Source organism: Hypanus sabinus, chromosome 2, assembly GCF_030144855.1.
Source record: "Hypanus sabinus isolate sHypSab1 chromosome 2, sHypSab1.hap1, whole genome shotgun sequence".
Lineage (NCBI taxonomy): Eukaryota > Metazoa > Chordata > Chondrichthyes > Myliobatiformes > Dasyatidae > Hypanus > Hypanus sabinus.
In genome coordinates this window covers 209,161,582-209,181,711 of record NC_082707.1, presented here as the reverse complement: position 1 = coordinate 209,181,711, position 20,130 = coordinate 209,161,582, and the positions used below count along the sequence as shown (strand labels likewise).

General features: G+C 44.3%; 1 protein-coding gene across 1 annotated transcript in view; it reads left to right on the top strand.

The window, feature by feature from the left end:
• The window catches only part of ubr7 (ubiquitin protein ligase E3 component n-recognin 7), a 51,687-nt gene that overhangs the window by 21,952 nt on the left and 9,605 nt on the right, over positions 1–20,130 (top strand). The window contains exons 4-9 of the mRNA XM_059962772.1: positions 1,060–1,155; positions 1,249–1,302; positions 6,169–6,274; positions 11,430–11,608; positions 15,833–15,988; positions 17,962–18,130. Coding sequence (XP_059818755.1) covers positions 1,060–1,155; positions 1,249–1,302; positions 6,169–6,274; positions 11,430–11,608; positions 15,833–15,988; positions 17,962–18,130 — 760 coding nt within the window. The remainder of the gene's footprint in view (positions 1–1,059; positions 1,156–1,248; positions 1,303–6,168; positions 6,275–11,429; positions 11,609–15,832; positions 15,989–17,961; positions 18,131–20,130) is intronic.

The following is a 20,130-nucleotide window of genomic DNA, read 5'->3' as shown; positions in this document are numbered from 1 at the left end:
TCCTTGTTGCACTTTCAAAGTTTCCACTTGGAATTCTAACAACTTTTAATTTTCATTGTGACTCCATCCATTCCCACCACCCCTTCCTCTGCTAATTCCACACTTTAAGCTGGATAAGACCTGGGGGAATTCGGCCCATAGGGTCTGCCCTGCCATTCCATCGTGGCTGGCTTATTATTACCCTCTCAACCCCATTTTCCTGCCATCTGTAGAAATGAATTTCACCACCCTCTGGCTAAAGAAATTCCTCCTCATCTCTGTTCCAAAAGGACACCCCTCTATTTTGAGGCTGTGTCCTCTGGTCTTAGACTCTCCATCTATAGGAAACATCCTCTCCACATCCACTCTATCTGTGTCCTCTGGTCTTAGACTCTCCATCTATAGGAAACATCCTCTCCACATCCACTCCATCAAGGCCTTTCACCATTCAGAGATTTCAGTGAGATTTCTACCTCTTTCCCTCCCCTCTCTCCCCCCCCCCCCCCATTCTCGTAAACCCAGTGAGAACAGGCTAGGATCTGTCAGACACCCCCCTCATACGTTAACCCTTTCATCCCCAGAACTCTGGACCCTCTCCAATACCAGCACTTTCTTTGATAAGGAACCCAAAACTGCTCAACATATTCCAAGTGTGGTCTGACCAATGTCTCGTAAAGACTTAGTATTACATCCTTAATTTTATATTCTAGTCCTTTGAAATGAATGCTAACATTGCATTCATTCTGTGTAGGCCTTTCAATATTCAGTAGGTCTCAATGAGATCCCCCCTCATTTTTCTAAACTCCAGCAAGTACAGGCCTAGAGCCCACTATGTTAACCATTTCATTCCCAGAGTAATTCTCAGGTGCTTCCTCGAGTTCAGTGCCAGCACATCCCTTCCTGGATAAGGGGCCCAGAACAGCTCTCAGTACTGTGTCATCGGTCGAATGCAGATGATTACTTTGAACATAAGTTTTTTGTTTTTTATGGAATTATTGAATTTGATGTTTGCCATTAAAGGAGCAACAGAAAGAATTTACACATTCCTGAGCGTTTTCTGGTTTTTTTTTTGGGCTTTAGGACAAAGAAAAAACAAATTGCAAGAATAAATATAATGACAACTTCTTTGGACTGTACTGTACCTGCAAGAGGCCTTATCCAGATCCTGAAGATGAGGTGAGATATTCGGAGGCTTGCCGAGAAATTTGAGCTTTACCAGAATGGGCTACAAAGCAGCTGCCTCATGGAATCTGTGTTCTTGCTTCTCAGACCCCTGATGAAATGATTCAATGCGTGGTGTGTGAAGACTGGTTCCATGGAAGGGTGAGTTAACTGTTTGTACGTAGTGGGAGTTTCTCAGTCTTAATATATTTTTTAAATTGTTTTGGTGGTGCAAAACCGTTTTTTATGGTTTTATAGTTGGTTTCTGGGCAGAGGGTCTCTTGTTTTTTTTTGCCGAGCTGATCTTCCAAAACACAACAACCGGCGCTTGTAAAGATCAAAATGTTGTAAGTTAAACTTCCAACTAATATTCTTTGTTCAATTTTTGATCGTAAATAGGAGCCAGTCTTTAGTACTTAATGTAAATGGAAAGCAGCAATCAGCTTGAAGTTGAAAACACAGCTGTGCAAACAGACACATTATGTGTAGAAAGCAGGATGTTGGATCACAACAGTTGTCTTATTCAAGAGGCAAAGAGTAAGAAAATCGGTTATTTAACATAAAAATTAAAAAGAAGGCATATAATAGAGCAAAAATTAGCATGAGGTTATAGGATTGGGAAGCTTTTAAAAACCAGCAGAAAGCAATAAACAGCAAATGCTGGAAATACTCTACGTCAGGCAGCTTCTGTGGAGAAATCTCTTCATTAGGGTATTTTCACATTTTGTGTTTGCACATTTCAGAATGTGTAATATCGTATTGTCACATCAATTATTCACTCCTGTTGGCTTCACTGCACAGTACACTTGACAATAAAGTTGTATTCATAAGCAAATACCAAATAATTGTGCTCTTTCATCACAGCTCCCGGAGTATGTGCGTGTAAATGAATTACACTTGGTGAATGAAGTATTTATTTCATTACTTAATTCAAACAAGCCTATTGGGTAACTTATTTAATCCCACCAGTTGTATTAATCCATGCAACACACAAAATGCTGGAGGAATTTAGCAGGTCAGGCAGCATCGATGGAGAAGAGTGGACAGTTGATATTTCTGCTGAAACCTTTCAGCAGGACTCTTGGATTTCCAGCATCTGCAAATTTTCTTACTTGTAATTGTATTAATATGATATTAATAATATTAATAGTAAACATAATAGTATGAAAGTACTATTATTAATATTTTAATAATTAATTTTTTCCACTCTGATATCAGAAGTAAAACATGGGGTTATGTGTGAACAACACTTGTTTTAATCTATTTGTTGAGTCTGGATAACTTTTTGCAAATTGTTAAAGGAAGCATATGTTGGTGCTTCCTGGAGTTGGTGTTGGGAGTTCAATACAATGCTATTGGGCAGCACTTCTCCAGAAGTAAGGGGCGGAATTCTGATCCGGTGCTTCTGAATGAGGAAGTTTTAGATTCTTGGAGTCTCGGGCCAGAGAGCGCAGCCTCAGAGTAGAGGAACAGAGCTGAGCCATGATAGAACATAGAATAGTACAGCACATTACAGGCCCTTTGGCCCACAATGCTGTGCTGACCCTCAAACCCTGCCTCCCATATGACCCCCCACCTTAAATTTCTCCATATACCTGTCTAGTAGTCTCTTAAATTTCACTCGTGTACCTGCCTCCACCACTGACTCATGCAGTGCATTCCATGCACCAACCACTCTCTGAGTGAAAAACCTTCCTCTAATATCCCCCTTGAACTTCCCTCCCCTTACCTTAAAGCCATGTCCTCTTGTACTGACCACTGTTGCCCTGGGGAAGAGGCGCTGGCTGTCCACTCTGTCTATTCCTCTTAATATCTTGTACACCTCTATCATGTCTCCTCTCATCCTCCTTCTCTCCAAAGAGTAAAGCCCTAGCTCCCTCAATCTCTGATCATAATCCATACTCTCTAAACCAGGCAGCATCCTGGTAAATCTCCTCTGTAACCTTTCCAATGCTTCCACATCCTTCCTACAGTGAGGCGACCAGAACTGGACACAGTACTCCAAGTGTGGCCTAACCAGAGTTTTATAGAGCTGCATCATTGATCTGTGACTCTTAAAACTGTATCTCTCAACTTATAAAAGCTGACACCCCATAAGCTTTCTTAACTACCCTATCTACCTGTGAGGCAACTTTCAGGGATCTGTGGACATGTACCCCGAGATCCCTCTGCTCCTCCACACTTCCAAGTATCCTGCCATTTACTTTGTACTCTGCCTTGGAGTTTGTCCTTCCAAAGTGTACCACCTCACACTTCTCTGGGTTGAACTCCATCTGCCACTTCTCAGCCCACTTCTGCATCCTATCAATGTCTCTCTGCAATCTTAGACAATCCTCTACACTACCCACAACACCACCAACCTTTGTGTCGTCTGCAAACTTGCCAACCCACCCTTCTACCCCCACATCCAGGTCGTTAATAAAAATCACAAAAAGTAGACGTCTGAGAACAGATCCTCGTGGGACACCACTAGTCACAACCCTCCAATCTGAATATACTCCCTCCACCACAACCCTCTGCTTTCTGCAGGCAAGCCAATTCTGAATCCACCTGGTCAAACTTCCCTGGATCCCATGCCTTCTGACTTTCTGAATAAGCCTGCTGTGTGGAACCTTGTCAAATGCCTTACTAAAATCCATGTAGACCACATCCACTGCACTACCCTCATCCAAATGCCTGGTCACCTCCTCAAAGAACTCTATCAGGCTTGTTAGACATGATCTGCCCTTCACAAAGCTATGCTGACTGTCCCTGATCAGACCATGATTCTCTAAATGCCCAAAGATCCTATCTCTAAGAATCTTTTCCAACAGCTTTCCCACCACAGACGTAAGGCTCACTGATCTATAATTACCTGGACTATCCCTACTACTTTTTTTGAACAAGGGGACAACATTCACCTCCCTCCAATCCTCCGGTACCATTCCCGTGGACAACGAGGACATAAAGATCCTAGCCAGAGGCTCAGCAATCTCTTCCCTCGCTTCGTGGAGCAGCCTGGGGAATATTCCGTCAGGCCCCGGGGACTTATCCATCCTAATGTACTTTAACAACTCCAACACCTCCTCTCCCTTAATATCAACATGCTCCAGAACATCAACCTCACTCATATTGTCCTCACCGTCATCAAGTTCCCTCTCAGTGGTGAATACCAAAGAGAAGTATTCATTGAGGTCCTCGCTCACTTCCACAGCCTCCAGGCACATCTTCCCTCTTTTATCTCTAATCTGTCCTATCTCCCCCCCCCCCCCCACCCCGTCATCCTTTTGTTCTTCACATAATTGAAGAATCCCTTGGGGTTTTCCTTTACCCTACTCGCCAAGGCCTTCTCATGCCCCCTTCTTGCTCTTCTCAGCCCCTTCTTAAGCTCCTTTCTTGCTACCCTATATTCCTCAATACACCTATCTGATCCTTGCTTCCTAAACCTCATGTATGCTGCCTTCTTCCACCTGACTAGATTTTCCACTTCACTTGTCATCCATGGTTCCTTCACCCTACCATTCTTTATCTTCCTCACCAGGACAAATTTATCCCTAACATCCTGCAAGAGATCCTTAAACATCGACCACATGTCCATAGTACATTTCCCTGCAAAAACATCATCCCAATTCACACCCGCAAGTTCTAGCCTTATAGCCTCATAATTTGCCCTTCCCCAATTAAAATTTTTCCTGTCCTCTCTGATTCTATCCTTTTCCATGATAATGCTAAAGGCCAGGGAGCGGTGATCACTGGCCCCCAGATGCTCACCCACTAACAGATCTGTGACCTGACCTGGTTCGTTACCTCATACTAGATCTAGTATGGCATTCCCCCTAATCAGCCTGTCAACATACTGTGACAGGAATCCATCCTGGACCCACTTAACAAACTCTGCCCCATCTAAACACTTGGAACTAATCAAGTGCCAATTAATATTAGGGAAGTTAAAGTCACCCATGATAACAACCCTATTATTTTTGCACCTTTCCAAAATCTGCCTCCCAATCTGCTCCCCAGTAACTCTGCTGCTACCAGGGGGCCTATAGAATACCCCCAGTAGAGTAACTGCTCCCTTCCTGTTCCTGACTTTCACCCATACTGACTCAAAAGAGGATCCTGCTACATTACCCACCCTTTCTGCAGCTGTAATAGTGTCCCTGACCAGTAATGCCACCCCTCCTCCCCTTTCCCCCCTCTCTATCCCTTTTAAAGCACTGAAATCCAGGAATATTGGGAATCCATTCCTGCCCTGGTGCCAGCCAAGTCTCTGTAATGGCCACTACATCATAATTCCATGTATGCATCCAAGTTCTCAATTCATCACCTTTGTTCCTGATGCTTCTTGCATTGAAGTACATGCACTTTAGCCTCTCTACCTTAACACCCTTTAGTCTGCTCTGGCTTTATGCCATGCACTGTACTTGCAGCTCTCCCATGACCTTTATCCTCCTCCACCCCACTATCTGCTCTAACACTCTGGTTGCCCTCCCCCTGCAAATCTAGTTTAAACCTCCCGGAGCAAACCTTCCCGCAAGGATGTTAGTCCCCCTCCAGTTCAGGTGCAAACCGTCTCATCGGAACAAGTCCCCACTTCCCTGGAACAAAACCCAATTGCCCAGAAACATGAAGCCCTCCCTCCTGCACCATCTCATTAGCCACGTACTTAGCTGCATTATTTTCCTATTTCTAGCCTCACTAGCACGTTGCACGGGTAGTAATCCTGAGATTGCAACCCTGGAGGTCCTGTCCTTCAACTTTGCACCTAACTCCCTAAACTCACTTTGCAGGACTTCCTCCTTCCTCACCACGTCATTGGTCCGTACATGGACCACGACATCTGGCCGCTCACCCTCCCTCCTGAGAATGGTGGAGCAGACGGGCCAAGTTCTTCTGTTGTATCTTCAGTTTAACAAAAAGCATGATGATGGTGTCTGGATTGTTCTGCACCGTTTTCATTGTTTACATTCGTTATGATGTCACCCTCATTCCCATGGTGATTATGGTACTGACAGCTAATTAATTTGTGACCGCTGTTTGATTTTTCAGCACCTTGGTACTGTTCTCCCTGACAACGTGGAGTATCAGGAAATGGTGTGCCGAAGCTGTATGAAGAGATGCTCCTTTCTCTGGGCCTACGCGACACACTTGGCAGGTACGGCTCACCTTGGCACTTTCCTACCCACAGCTGACATTCTCGACTCACTGTTACCGAAGCCATATTGTGCAGGGTCTCTTGAAGTGCTGATTGTCGGTTAACTTGCAGGCATTCAGCTGGCTGCTTCTCTTGCTGTTCCCACGGAGGCTCTGAACAAGCAGAGAGGTTCACCGCGGTGGGTGTTGGCTCGATTACAGGGCTGGACAAACTTGGGTTGTTTTCTTTGGAGTGGCAGAGGCTGACGGGAGACCTGATAGAGATTATAAGATTGAGAGGTACAGATAGAGAAGACAGTATCTTTTTCCCAGGGTTGAAATGTTTAATTCTGAGGACATGCATTTAAGGTGAGAGGGGGACTTTTAAATGAGGTGTGAGGGGCAAGTTTTTTCTTTTTTAGACTGATGGGTGCCTCAAATGAGTTGCCTGGGTGGTGGTAGAGGCAGAGACATTAGTACAAGGAGATCTAGGTGTCCTTGTTCATCGGTCACTGAAAGTAAGCATGCAGGTACAGCAGGCAGTGAAGAAAGCTAATGGCATGTTGGCCTTCATAACAAGGGGAGTTCAGTATAGGAGCAAAGAGGTCCTTCTGTAGTTGTACAGGGCCCTGGTGAGACCCCACCTGGAGTATTGTGTGCAGTTTTGGTCTCCAAATTTGAGGAAGGACATTCTTGCTATTGAGGGAGTGCAGCGTAGGTTCACAAGGTTAATTCCCGGAATGGCGGGACTGTCATATATTGAAAGATTGGAGTGACTGGGCTTGTATACACTGGAATTTAGAGGGATGAGAGGGGATCTGATTGAAACATATAAGATTATAGAAACATAGAAAATAGATGCAGGAGTAGGCCATTCGGCCCTTCGAGCCTGCACCGCCATTCCGTATGGTCATGGCTGATCATCCAACTCAGAACCCTGTACCTGCTTTCTCTCCATACCCCCGATCCCTTTAGCCACAAGGGCCATATCTAACTTCCTCTTAAATATAGCTAATGAACCGGCCTCAACTGTTTCCTGTGGCAGAGAATTCAACAGATTCACCACTCTCTGTGTGACCCCATCTCGGTCCTAAAAGGCTTCCCCTTTACCCTTAAACTGTGACCCCTCATTCTGGACTTCCCCAACATTGGAAACAACCTTCCTGCATCTCGCCTGTCCAATCCCTTTAGTATTTTATACATTTCAATAAGATCCCCCCTCAATCTTCTAAATTCCAGTGAGTATAAGCCTAGTCGATCCAGTCTTTCTTCATATGAAAGTCCTGCCATCCCAGGAATCAATCTGGTGAACCTTCTCTGTACTCCCTCTATGGCAAGAATGTCTTTCCTCAGATTAGGGATTATTAAGAGATTGGGTACGCTAGAGGCAGGAAAAATGTTCCCGATGTTGGGGAAGACCAGAACCAGAGGCCACAATTTAAGAATAAGGGATAGCCCATTTAGAATGGAATTGAGGAAAAATTTTTTCACCCAGAGAGTTGTGGATCTGTGGAATGCTCTGCCTCAGAAGGCAGTGGAGGCCAATTCTCTGGATGCTTTCAAGAGAGAGTTAGATAGAGCTCTAATAGATAGCGGGGTCAAGGGATATGGGGAGAGGACAGGAACGGGATACTGATTGTGTATGATCAGCCATGATCACAGTGAATGGCGGTGCTGGCTAGAAGGGCCGAATGGCCTACTCCTGCACCTACTGTCTATAAGTGTTTAGACAGGCACATGAATGTGAGGGAAATGGAAGGATAAGGACATTGTGTAGGCAGAAGAGATGAGTTTATTTGGCTATTTGATTTATTTATTTGGTTGGTTGAGTACAACCTTGTGGGCTGACCGTTGGGGGAAATTTGAAAGCTTGTGAAATCGCTCTAAACCATTGGGTTTGCTCCCCCATTCCATCAAGACTGCTTATTCTCCCTCTCCCTCCAGTCTCCTGCTTTCTCCCCTTAACCTTCGCCGATCAGAAACCTATCAACCTCAGTTTTCATTGTACCCATACCCCATCCTCTCCAGGTCTGTGCTGATGCAATAAATTTACAGTTTATTTGTCATGGGAACCGTGTGTATTGTATAACTGTACTACCTGAGTACAGAATAGTAACATTAGTGACTAATCCAGTAAGTTCCAGTTAATTGGGTCCAGTACATTTGGCCCTTGTTGTACTGTAGCGGTGTGCTACACGCAGCGCTAAAATTACCACACGGAGTCGGTGACTGCAGTCGAAGGAAAAACTTTATTCGAAATCTTCAGCCTCACTTTTAAGCCTCTGTCAACCGGCCCCCCATGGCGAAGAGGCTCCAAAGCTCTGTGCTCGCAAACCCCCGTAGGCTATCTAATTGTGAGTCGGTTCGGATATGCTAGGAAATGAGGCGCTACACTGTCTCAATTAGCCAAAAAAAGTATAAAAAAAGACAAACTGTAGCGGTGTGCTACATGCAGCGCTAAAATTACGACACGGAGTTGGTAACTGCAGTCGAAGGAAAAACTTTATTCGAAATCCTCAGCCTCACTTTTTAGCCTCCCTCAACCTGCCCCCCCCCCCGGTGGCGCAGAGGCTCCAAAGCTCTGTGCTCGCAAACCCCCCCGTAGGCTATCTAATTGTGAGCTGGTTCGGATGTGCCAGGAAATGGGTCGCCACAAAACTACATTTAACTGAGTGACAAATTATGTATTTAAATGAGAAACAGAATAAATTAGAACATGTCCTACAGTGAAATAAAACTATAATAGTTCCTCATAGTTATCGACAGAGGAATTCATACAGTCTACATTAGCATATTTTCTTATTTGACAGTAAATTAACAAGATCAGTGCAGACACCTAGAGTAGATCTTTTGGCTAGTGTCAAATCTTTTCGTGGTCCTAAAATCTTTTATATATAAAAAAAAATCAAAAATCACTGCTTTTTGAATCAGCGTCTTTTGGCCCAGACGGCTACCATAACACAAGCATGTGCAACTAATATAATTTTAAAAACTGCTCTCCCTAAGCATGGCATAGTGTCTTATCAGCTGTACATGTGTACGTGACTGGAGCTAGTTAAAATTAGTTTCCTGTTCCAGTTAAGTGACAGTGTCCCAAATAAATAAATATTAGGAACTGACACTGTTTTATAGTACTCTAGTGGTATTCTGGTCACCTCATTATAGGAAGGATGTGGAAGCTATGGAGAGGGTGCAGAGGAGATTTACCAGGATGTTGCCTGGTTTGGAGAACAAGTCATATGAAGCAAGGTTAGCAGAGCTGGGACTTTTCTCTTTGGAGCGTAGAAGAATGAGAGGGAACTTGATAGAGGTCTACAAGGTTATGAGAGGCATAGATAGGGTGGATAGTCAGTACCTGTTTCCCAGGGCACCAATAGCAAACACCAGAGGCCATATGTACAAAATTAAGGGAGGGAAGTTTAGGGGAGACATCAGGGGTAAGTGTTTTTACACAGAGGGTTGTGAGTGCCTGGAATGACTTGCCAGGGATGGTGCTGGAGGCTAAAACATTAGGGGTATTTAAGAGCCTCTTGGACAGACACATGGATGAAAGAAAAATGGAGGGTTATAGGGTAGTGTGGGTTTACTTTTTTTTAAAAGGATTATATGGGTCAGTACAACATGGAGGGCTGAAGGGCCTGTACTGTGCTGTAGTGTTCAATGGTTCTATATGTTCTAATTTGTTATTTGAGGAAGTTGAGGGTCTTTGTTGGTCAGAGTTGACCGTGGATACTGCGACCTAGCTGTCTAGACATGCAAGCCTGGGCAGTACGATATGGAGAGCAAGCTCCCCCTCTCCATGCATCTGATGAACCCAAAGGAACAGCAGAGTCTGATACAGTTTGGTACCAGCAGCGTCAGGCATTGCCAGTCAGCATTGAATTCCATGTAGGGCTGCCGTAGGGACTCCCGACTCCGGTTTACTCCCGAAGCCTTCCCCATGGCTGGGTCTAGCTGCAAGGCAGTGGAGGTTTGTGATCAGTTTTCCTTCTACCTGAGCTGCCGACCATGGCTGACAAGCCCCATCTGCTTGAAGTGATGGGTTTTAAGGTGCCAGTACCCTGCCTTTGCCCCTTCTCCTGTCAGTCAAAACAGTTCCACCAGGCTTGGTCACTAAGCGACACGTGAAGGCCAGGAGCTGGACTTGGTTGTCAGAGGCTATTTGAGACGCCGCCATTGAGAGCATTTAATCGGTCAGTGGGAGTTTGTCCCCATCACCACCCCTGGCTGTAATAACCTTAAGAAACCTAAATTGTTCTGTATTTTATTTAAATACATAATTTGTTACTCAGTTAAATGGTAGTTTGTCTTATTTTTTAACTATTTATGTGAAACTTTGGCTAATTGGGACAGCTGCTTAATTGGGCCAAAATGTTTTGGTCCTGATGTGTCCATTTACCTGGAATCAACAGTATTCCTTATTGCAATACATTAAAAAAACTATAAATTACTGCTGCCACAAAATGACAGTTTCATCACCTCTGCTACCCGATTCTAATTGTGTTTGGTTTTGCTTGATTTCAAAGTCCTTGATCTTGTGGGAAACCCAGCTCTACCATATTGAGGGTAAATTTGGATAGGTATGTGGAGGAGGGCTATGGTCGATGAGATGGGGCAGATTAATGGGTTGGCATGGAGTAGATGAACCAAAGGGCCTGTTTTTGCACTGTAGTGTTCTGCGACTTCCTGCTTGGGTGCTGTGGCAACTGTGTCTGGGTTCAGTTCAGTATGGTTCGTGTTTGCATAGGTGTGATTGCTGACACAGTGATGAGTTCTTGATGAGGAAACAGCATTCTGCCAGGTGAACGGAGGCGGGAGAAGTTGACGGAGTGGTGTGTCGTTCCCTTAACGGGAGATGGACTGGCTTCAAGCCTTTCGGAATGGGACAAGTGTGCCGATGAATCATGCTGGTTGTGTTAGAACTGGGTAAAAGAAACTGTTTAATATGGGAATGAGTAAACAGTTGACATCTCAGGGTTACTCTGGCATCTCCCCACTTCCCTTCCAGTCCTGATGAAGGGTCTTAGCCCAAAACACTGGCCGTTTATCCATTTCCATAGACGCTTCCTGACCTGCTGAGTTCCTGCAACATTTTGTGTGTGTTGCTCTGGATTCCTAGCGTCTTCAGAGTCTCTTGTGCTTAACTATTTAGTGTCCTTTTTGTGAACTCCTGCCAGTTATCAAGGCAACAGATGGTGAGAACAGTGCACCGTTGACCAAGTTGGAGGACAGCAACGTTGATGTGTGTACGGTGCAGGAAAATGGTGATTCCTGTAACCAAAAAGCAGTGAAAACTGAAGAAAGTGAAGCCAAGCAGAATGGACCCTCCACAAGCTGCACAGCTGAGCAATCTGAGGTAACCTCAATACTTGCTATAGCTGTGATGTCTGTTCTCAAATTCTCGGTTGTGCGGTGTGGAATGCTCAGCTCTGCCACCTGCTGGCCGATATCATCTCTGACTCCATTGACATGCACTGCACAAAACAATTTGATCCATTGTGCAGGTGGTGACATTGAATTACCCATTTCAGGCCATAAAATGAAGGAGCAAAGTTAAACCATTCAGCCCATCGAGTCTGCTCTGCTGTTCCATCAGGCTGATATATTATCTCTCAAATCCATTCTCCTGCCTTCTCCCTGTAAACTCATGCCCTGACTGATCAACAACCCATCAAGCTCTACTTTAAATATACTTAACGACTCGGCCTCCACAGCCGTCCGTGGCAGTGAATTCCACAGATTCAACCCCCTGCCCCCAGCTTTAGAAATTCCTCTTCATCTCCGTTCTAAATGGATGTCCCTCTATTCTGAGGCTGTGCCCTCTGGTCCTAGACTCCTCTGCTCTAGGAAACATCCTCTCCACATCCACTCTATCGCAGCCTTCCAACATTCGATCGACTTCAGTGAGATTTCTACACCCACTCGCCCCCAATTCTCTTAAACCCCAGAGAGTACAGGCCAGGACCCATCAGACACTCCTACATTAACCCTTTCATTCTCAAGCATGTTCTCTGGACCCTCTCCAATACCAGCACATTCTTTGATAAGAGACCGAAAACTGCTGAACATATTCCAAGTGTGGTCTGACCAATGCCTTGTAAAGACTCAGTGTCGCATCCTTGCTTTTATATTCGAGTCCTCTGGAAATGAATGTGAACTTTGCATTTGCTTTTCTAACTACCAACTGAACCTGCAAGTTAATCTTTATGGAATCTAGCATGACAACTCTCAAGTTCCTTTACTCCTTTTGACTTCTGAATTTCCTTTCCATTTAGAAAATAATTTACATGTTTTATTACTTCTGCTAAAGTACATGACCACGCATTTGCATATACTATATTCCATCTGCCACTTTGTCTATTTTCTGTATCTGTAAAGGTCCCCCCTCCAACATGACCTGCCCTCTAATTATCTTTGTATTGTCTGCAAAGTTAGCCATGAAGCCACCAATTCCATCATTAATTCATTGACCTATAATCTGGTCCCTGTACTGACTGCTGTGGAACACCACTAGTCACTAGGAGCCAAGCAGAAAAGGCCCCCTTATTCTCACTCTTTGTCTCTTGCCAGTCAGCCATTCGTCTGTCAATGCTAGTATTTTTCCTGTAATACCATTGGCTGTTGTACTGTTTAGCAGCATCGTGTGTGGCACCTTGTCAAAGGCCATCTGAAAACACGTAAACAACATCCACTGACTCTCCTTTGTCTATCCTTGCCTGTTCTTTCCTCAAAGAATTCTAACAAATTTGTCAGTCAAGATTTTCCATGAAGGAAGCCATGCTGTCTTTGGTCTTTTTTTAGAAAAATGTGTTGTGTCTCCAACTACCCAAAAAAACTCGTTCTCAATAATTGTCTCCAACATCTTCCTAACACTAAGGTCAGACTTAGTGGCCTATAATTTCCTTTCTTCTGCCTGTCTCCTTTCATGAAGAGTGGAGTGACTTCTGCAATTTTCTAGTCTTTGTGAACCATTTCAGAATCTAGTATTCTTGACAGATCATTACTAATGCCTCCACAATCTCTTCAGCTACAGTCCCTCTTTCAGAAACCTGTCATGTTGTCTATCTGGTCCACGTGTCTGATCTACCTTCAGACTTTTAAGCTTCCCAAGAACATAAGAAATAGGAGCAGGAGTAGGCCATCTGGCCCATCGAGCCTGCCCCGCCATTCAATAAGATCATGGCTGATCTGTCCGTAAACTCAGCTCCATCTACCTGCCTTTTCCCCATAAACCTTAATATGTAAAAACCTATCTAACTGTATCTTAGATATATTTAATGAAGAAGCCTCAACTGTTTCCCTGGGCAGAGAATTCCACAGATTCACCACTCCCTGGGAAAAAGTTTCTCAGCATCTTTGTCCTAAATCTTCTCCCCTGGATCTTCAGGCAATGTCCCCTAGTTCCAGTCTCACCTACCAATGGAAACAACTTTCCTACTTCTATCTTATCTATCCCTTTCAAAATTTTGTATGTTTCTATAAGATCCCTTCTCTTTCTTCTGAATTCCAGAGAGTATAGTCCCAGGCGACTCAATCAATCCTCATAGGTTAACCCCTTCATTTCTGGAATCAACCTGGTGAACCTTCTCTGCACTGCCTCCAAAGCCAGTATATCCTTCCTCAAGTATGGAGACCAGAACTGCACACAGTACTCCAGGTGTGGCCTCACCAGTACCCTGTATAGTTGCAGCATGACCTCCCTGCTCTTGAATTCAATCCCTCTAGCAATGAAGGCCAACATTCTGTTTGCCACCTTAATAGTCTGTTGTACCTGGAACCCAACTTCTCCTCAGTAATAGTAACAACACTTCCTTCTGTCCCGACACCTAGAACTTTCACCATACTACTAGTGTCTTCCACAGTGAGGGAAGATTCAGTTTGTCTGCTATTTTGTTGTCCTCCACTACTACCCCTCCAGCATCATTTTCCAGCAGTCCAACATCCACTCTCACCTCTCTTTTATACCTTGTGTATCTGAAGACACTTTTGGTATCATCTTTATTACTAGCTAGTTTACTTTTGTATCCTATTTTAACCTTTATTACTTTTTAGTTGTCTTCTGTGGTTTTTAAAAGTTTCCCAATCCTCTAATCTTTGCTCTAGTATATGCCCTCTCCTTGGCTTTGACTTCTCTTGTCAGCAACTGTTGCATAATCCCAACTTTAGAGTACTTCCTCTTTGGGATGTATCTATCCTGCGCCTTCTGAATTGCTCCCAAAACTTCCAGACATTGCTGTTCTGCCATCATCCCTGCTAGTGTTCCCTTCCAATCAACTTTGGGCAGTTCCTCTCTCTCAAGCCTTTATTTTCCTTTACTCTACTGTAACGCTGATGCAACTGACTTTAGCTTCTTGAACTTGCAGGCCCCCCTGCACTAGTTGTGATTGGCCAGCAGTAAAGACGCTTTGCTGTCGTATTCTGGGTATGGGGTATTAGTTTTGAGTGATTGTTACAGCCAACATGTCCTTCCAGCCAACAGTGCCTGTGTATGACCCGTACCCCTGCCCCTGAACTGCAAGGTCCTGCGTTCAAATCCTATTCTGGAAATTAAAAATTGAAACACTGAGAGAACGTTGCTACCAGGCACTATGAAACTCGGATACAGAAGATCCCGTCCCATCGAGGAGGATGGGGCTGTGCTTGTTTAGCCTCTGTTACTCCTTTAGGATTTGTACAATAATACAATTCACTTTTTTTTGCTCAACTGCTTATTAAATTTAATCCAATTTAATACTTTTACATTATAGTTTTTAATGTGTAGCAATGTATAGCTGCTGCAAAACCCATCTCACATCATGCAGTACTATGCAAAAGTCTTGATCACATTTTTTAGCTGGCGTGCCTGAGGCCTTTGCTCGGTACTGTTGTAATTTTGTTTTGTGCTATACTGCTGACACAAAAAAAACCCAGATTTCTTGACATGTGAGTGATAAACCTGATTCTGGTGGGGGTTTCCATTGTGGACTGAGAGTGGGAAGAGGGCAGGGAGAGGGGAATCATGGTAGGGAAAAGAGGAAGGGAGCAGGAAGCACCAGAGAGAAATTCTGTAATGACCAAGAAATTAATTGTTTGGAATGAAATGATCTTGCTGGGTGTGTCTGCACTTGCGCCAATCCCTACCCCTGGCACTCCCCTGCCACATGTCCCACACCTTTCCTGTGGCACTCCACATTCACTGTTCCCAACATCCTTTCCTCTCCTCGCTCTCTGCTCCTCTTTGACAAGTACGGTAATGTCCAGAAGTCTTAGGCACACGTATATGGCTAGGGTGCCCAGTACTGTACGCCTGTGAATTTAAACCTGATTGTGATTCGTACTTTGAATTACAATAAATGTAAACGATGCAGCCAATGTTTCTCTCTTCCCCATTATCGGTGAAGTATAATCAGTGATTTTAATCATTGCGACAAAATCTTGAAAAGCATTGAGCTTGGGGGACTTTCACTCTTGCCAGAGGCTGGCGGCATATATCATTTTGAACTGCGTCAGTAACATGCATTCATATCACTAATGCCAGCATGTTGTATCCTCTTTGTAATTTGTGTTTGGTCTAGAATTTAAAGTTTGATTTCTCTCTCAGGCAGTGAGTGACGACGAAGCAAGTTGCAGTGTGAAAGAGGAGGATGCTGGCTGCAAACTGCAACAGCTGAGGAAGAGAGGGGGCATGCAGAGAGACTGTGCCACCTACTGGCCTCATAACTGGCGTAACACGTTGTGCACCTGCCCATCCTGCATGGTAGGTTGGCCTCCACTCTCCAATTAAGTTAAAGTTTATTGTCATCTGATTTTATACAAACTAATGAAACAATGTTCCTCTGGACCATGGTGCACCCATAATACATATATCACACACAGCACATAAAACAAAAATATTACCATAAGTCTAAAATATAATTCAAAATGCATATAATGTGCAGCACAGGTAAACAGTATACATCTCGCTGTTGTCGGTGGTGACAGGGTAAGAAGCTGTTGGGCAGTCTGACAGTGCGAGTCCTGATGGTAGTGGATTGGAGATTGTGGGCTGAGTGGTAGGGATCCTCAACAATACTTTGGACTGTTTGGTCACAGTGGGTGAGGAAGACCCCAGTGATCATCTTGACGGTTTTTGCTGCCCTCTGTAGGGTCATGTAGCTTCCTGACCACACTTAATTTCCCCACTATCATGGCTTCCTGTAATCATAGGTTTAAAAAACTGAGTACAGAACTTTAATCTGTTTTTAATGTTAGGAATAAAGATTTTTGTGTGCTTTTCTGCATGTAGCATTCTGAAATGGTTTAAGATGCCTTGTAAATGCACATTTAAATAGATAAATGATTTTAAATCAAGGATACTGGGTTCACATCTTATGAAACATTGAATCCTGCTTCTGGGTTTCTTAAATCCTGTGACTCTGAAGATTTGCAAGATGTTTTTTTTCTTGCACTTCTAGCCTGTACTGTTTCTCTGGATACCTAGTCATAAAGTATATTGAGTCTTGGAAATCTGTCTAACCACAGCATTGAATAATTCATCTTAAAAGAAAGCTAACTCTTCAAATATTACAAATGCCAGCTGATGTTCTGCTGGAGGCTTGCCAATGCACAATTTGCAAGTGTTGATGAGGAGGAGGAATTTGACAGCATGTACTCCAGGTTTTTTTAAAACAAAAAGATTAAACTGTGGATGAATTCTTGACGACTAGTATTGTGTTCACTAGTGTTTAGATCACATCATTTCAATTGTGATAAAATAGACCTCTGCGCCTTGAGGTGTTCGGCTGTTTGGGGTCAACCATGGATGTTTCGTCTCAGCTGTTTAAGTGTTACACAAGCCTGGGCAGTACGATATGGAGAGCAAACAGCAGGCTTCCCCTCCATGCAGCTGATAACCCAAAGGAACAGTTCGGCAGCAGTCAGCATCGAACTGCCTTTGGGACTCCAGCTCCGGATTTTCCCTCGGGGTTTACTTCCCCACGAGTGGGTACAGCTTCAAGGTGAAGGGTTGAGATTTTTTTCTCCTCCTAGATGAGCTGTCAGCAATGTTCCCTTTGAGGTGTGCATGCACACATCTTCTGCTACTAGTGCACAAAGCAATTTAAACTGCGCACAAAAGGTTGTCCTCTACCTCATTGGTATGTTAAGGATATTTCACAATTATACATAATCATATTTCCTTTTCCGGTTTCTGGAGTAGACAGTGTTGACAATATGGAGTTTACAATGATTTGTCTGCAGATTTTGTAACTGGCTTATTTATACTGCTTTTATTGAAGAAATTATTCAGTGCACACACATCACTAGGCAAACAACTGCACTGTAGAAGATTTTTGCGTGAACTGGTCAGGGAATGTTGGTTGCCAACGTGGAATAATGAACACCATCTGCTCCAGGCAATGGGTTTGAAGTTGCTCGTAACCTGCCTTTGACCCTCCTGTGTCAGTAGAATCGGTTCCGTCGGGCTCAGTAGTTGAGCCACAAGTGACGGCCAGGAGCTGGACTTGGTTGTCAGAGGCTATTTGAGAGGTACTCCATTGCGAGCATCTACTAGGCAGTGAGATCTCATCCCTAGTACCCCAAGCCTGGCTATAACAACTGTAAGAAACCAGTGTTTCAGTTATGACTGAATTTTATTAAATGGCTTGTTTTTCTTTAAATTATTTCATTGCTGATAAAAACTTTGTGCTGTGCATTCTGTATCCATCTCTGTTAAATATGACTGCTTTGCAGAACCTGTACAAAGAACTCGAAATCTCGTTTCTTTTGGACGAGTTTGACACAGTACTGGCTTATGAGAACAAAGGTAAAAGTGATGAAGAGACTGATCGAGAGAGAAGTGACCCACTGATGGCTGTCCTGAGCAATATGAATAGAATCCAGCAAGTTGAACTCATTTATGGTACCGTGTTCGTTTTTGTTTAAGTCTGTTAAGTGTTTGAATAGTTGTCTGGTTCTGCTTGTGGCTTTTAAATAAAGATCAGTGGCTACTTGGTAACCGAGCGCTACAGCGCCAGCAACCCGGGTTCAATTCCTGTTGCTGCCTGTAAGGAGTTTGCGCGTTCTCCCTGTGACCGGGTGGGTTTCGCCCCATATTCCAACGCCACGTGGGTTAGTCACATGGGTGTAAATAGTCGGGAAAGGCTAGTTACTGTATCTCTACAGTAACCCGGACAGGATGAGATGTACCCCAGGCTACGATGGGACGCGAGGGAGGAGATTGCTGAGCCTCTGGTGATGATCTTTTCACCATCAATGGGGACGGGAGAGGTTCCAGAGGATTGGAGGGTTGCGGATGTTGTTCCCTTATTTAAGAAAGGGAGTAGAGATAGACCAGGAAATTATAGACCGGAGTCTTACCTCATTGTCTGGTAAGTTGATGGAGAAGATCCTGAGAGGCAGGATTTATGAATATTTGTAGAGGCATAATATGTCAGCATGGCTTTGTCAAGGGCAGGTCGTGCCTTACGAGCCTGTTTGAATTTTTCTGAGGATGTGACTAAACTCATTGATGAGTTTATTGATGAAGGTAGAGCAGTAGATGTATTGTATATGGATTTCAGCAAGGCATTTGATAAGGTACCCCATGCAAAGCTTACTGAGAAAATAAGGAGGCATGGGATCCAAGGGGACCTTGCTTTGTGGATCCAGAACTGGCTTGCCCACAGAAGGCAAAGGGTGGTTGTAGACAGGTCATATTCTGCATGGAGGTTCGGTGACCAGTGGTGTGCCTCAGGGATCTGTTCTGGGACCCTTACTCTTCATAATTTTTATAAATGACCTGGATGAGGAAGTGGAGGGATGGGTTAGTAAATTTGCTGATGACACAAAGGTTGGGGTGTTGTGGATAGTGTGGAGGGCTGTCAGGGGTTACAGTGGTTCATTGATAGGATACAAAACTGGGCTGAGAAGTGGCAGATGAAGTTCAACCCAGAAATAGCAGTTGAGGTGGTTCATTTTGGGAGGTCTAATATGATGGCAGAATATAGTATTAATGGTAAGACTCTGGGCAGTGTGGAGGATCAGAGGGATCTTGGGGTCTGTGTCCATAGGACACTCAAAGCTGCTGTGCAGGTTGACTCTGTGGTTAAGGCGGCATACAGTGTATTGGCCTTCATCAATTGTGGAATTGCATTTAAGAGCCGAGAGGTAATATTGCAGCTATATAGAACCCTGGTCAGACCCCACTTGGAGTACTGTGCTCAGTTCCAGTCACATCTCTGCAGGAAGGATGTGGAAGCCATAGAAACGGTGCAGAGGAGATTTACAAGGATGTTGCCTGGATTGGGGAGCATGCCTTATGAGAATAGGTTGAGTGAACTTGGCCTTTTCTCCTTGGAGTGACGGAGGATGAGAGATGACCTGATAGAGGTATACAAGATAATAAGAGGCATTGATTGTGTGGATAGTCAGAGGCTTTTTCCCAGGGCTGAAATGGCTAACACGAGAGCTCACAGTTTTAATGTGCTTGTAAGTAGGTACAGAGGAGATGTCAGGGAGTTTTTTTTACGCAGAGAGTGGTGAGTGCGTGGAATGGGCTGCCAGCGACCGGTGTTGGAGGCGGAAACGATAGGGTGTTTTATGAGACTCCTGGATGGTTACATGGAGCTTAGAAAATTAGAGGGCTATGGGTAAGCCTAGTAATTTCTGAGGTAGGGACATGTTTGGCACAACTTTGTGGGCTGAAGGGCCAGTATTGTGCTGTAGGTTTTCTGTTTCTAAAAACAAATTAGCTTTGTCACCTATTCCAGCACAAACATGCGGTGAAATGTGTCATTTGCTTCAAAGACCAACAGTCTGAGGATGTGCTGGGGACAGCTCGCTGTTGCAGCCGAGAATGGCCACAACGTACCCGGGCCTGCACGCCCTTTAGAACGTGGGAGGAACCAGTGTGGACACCGG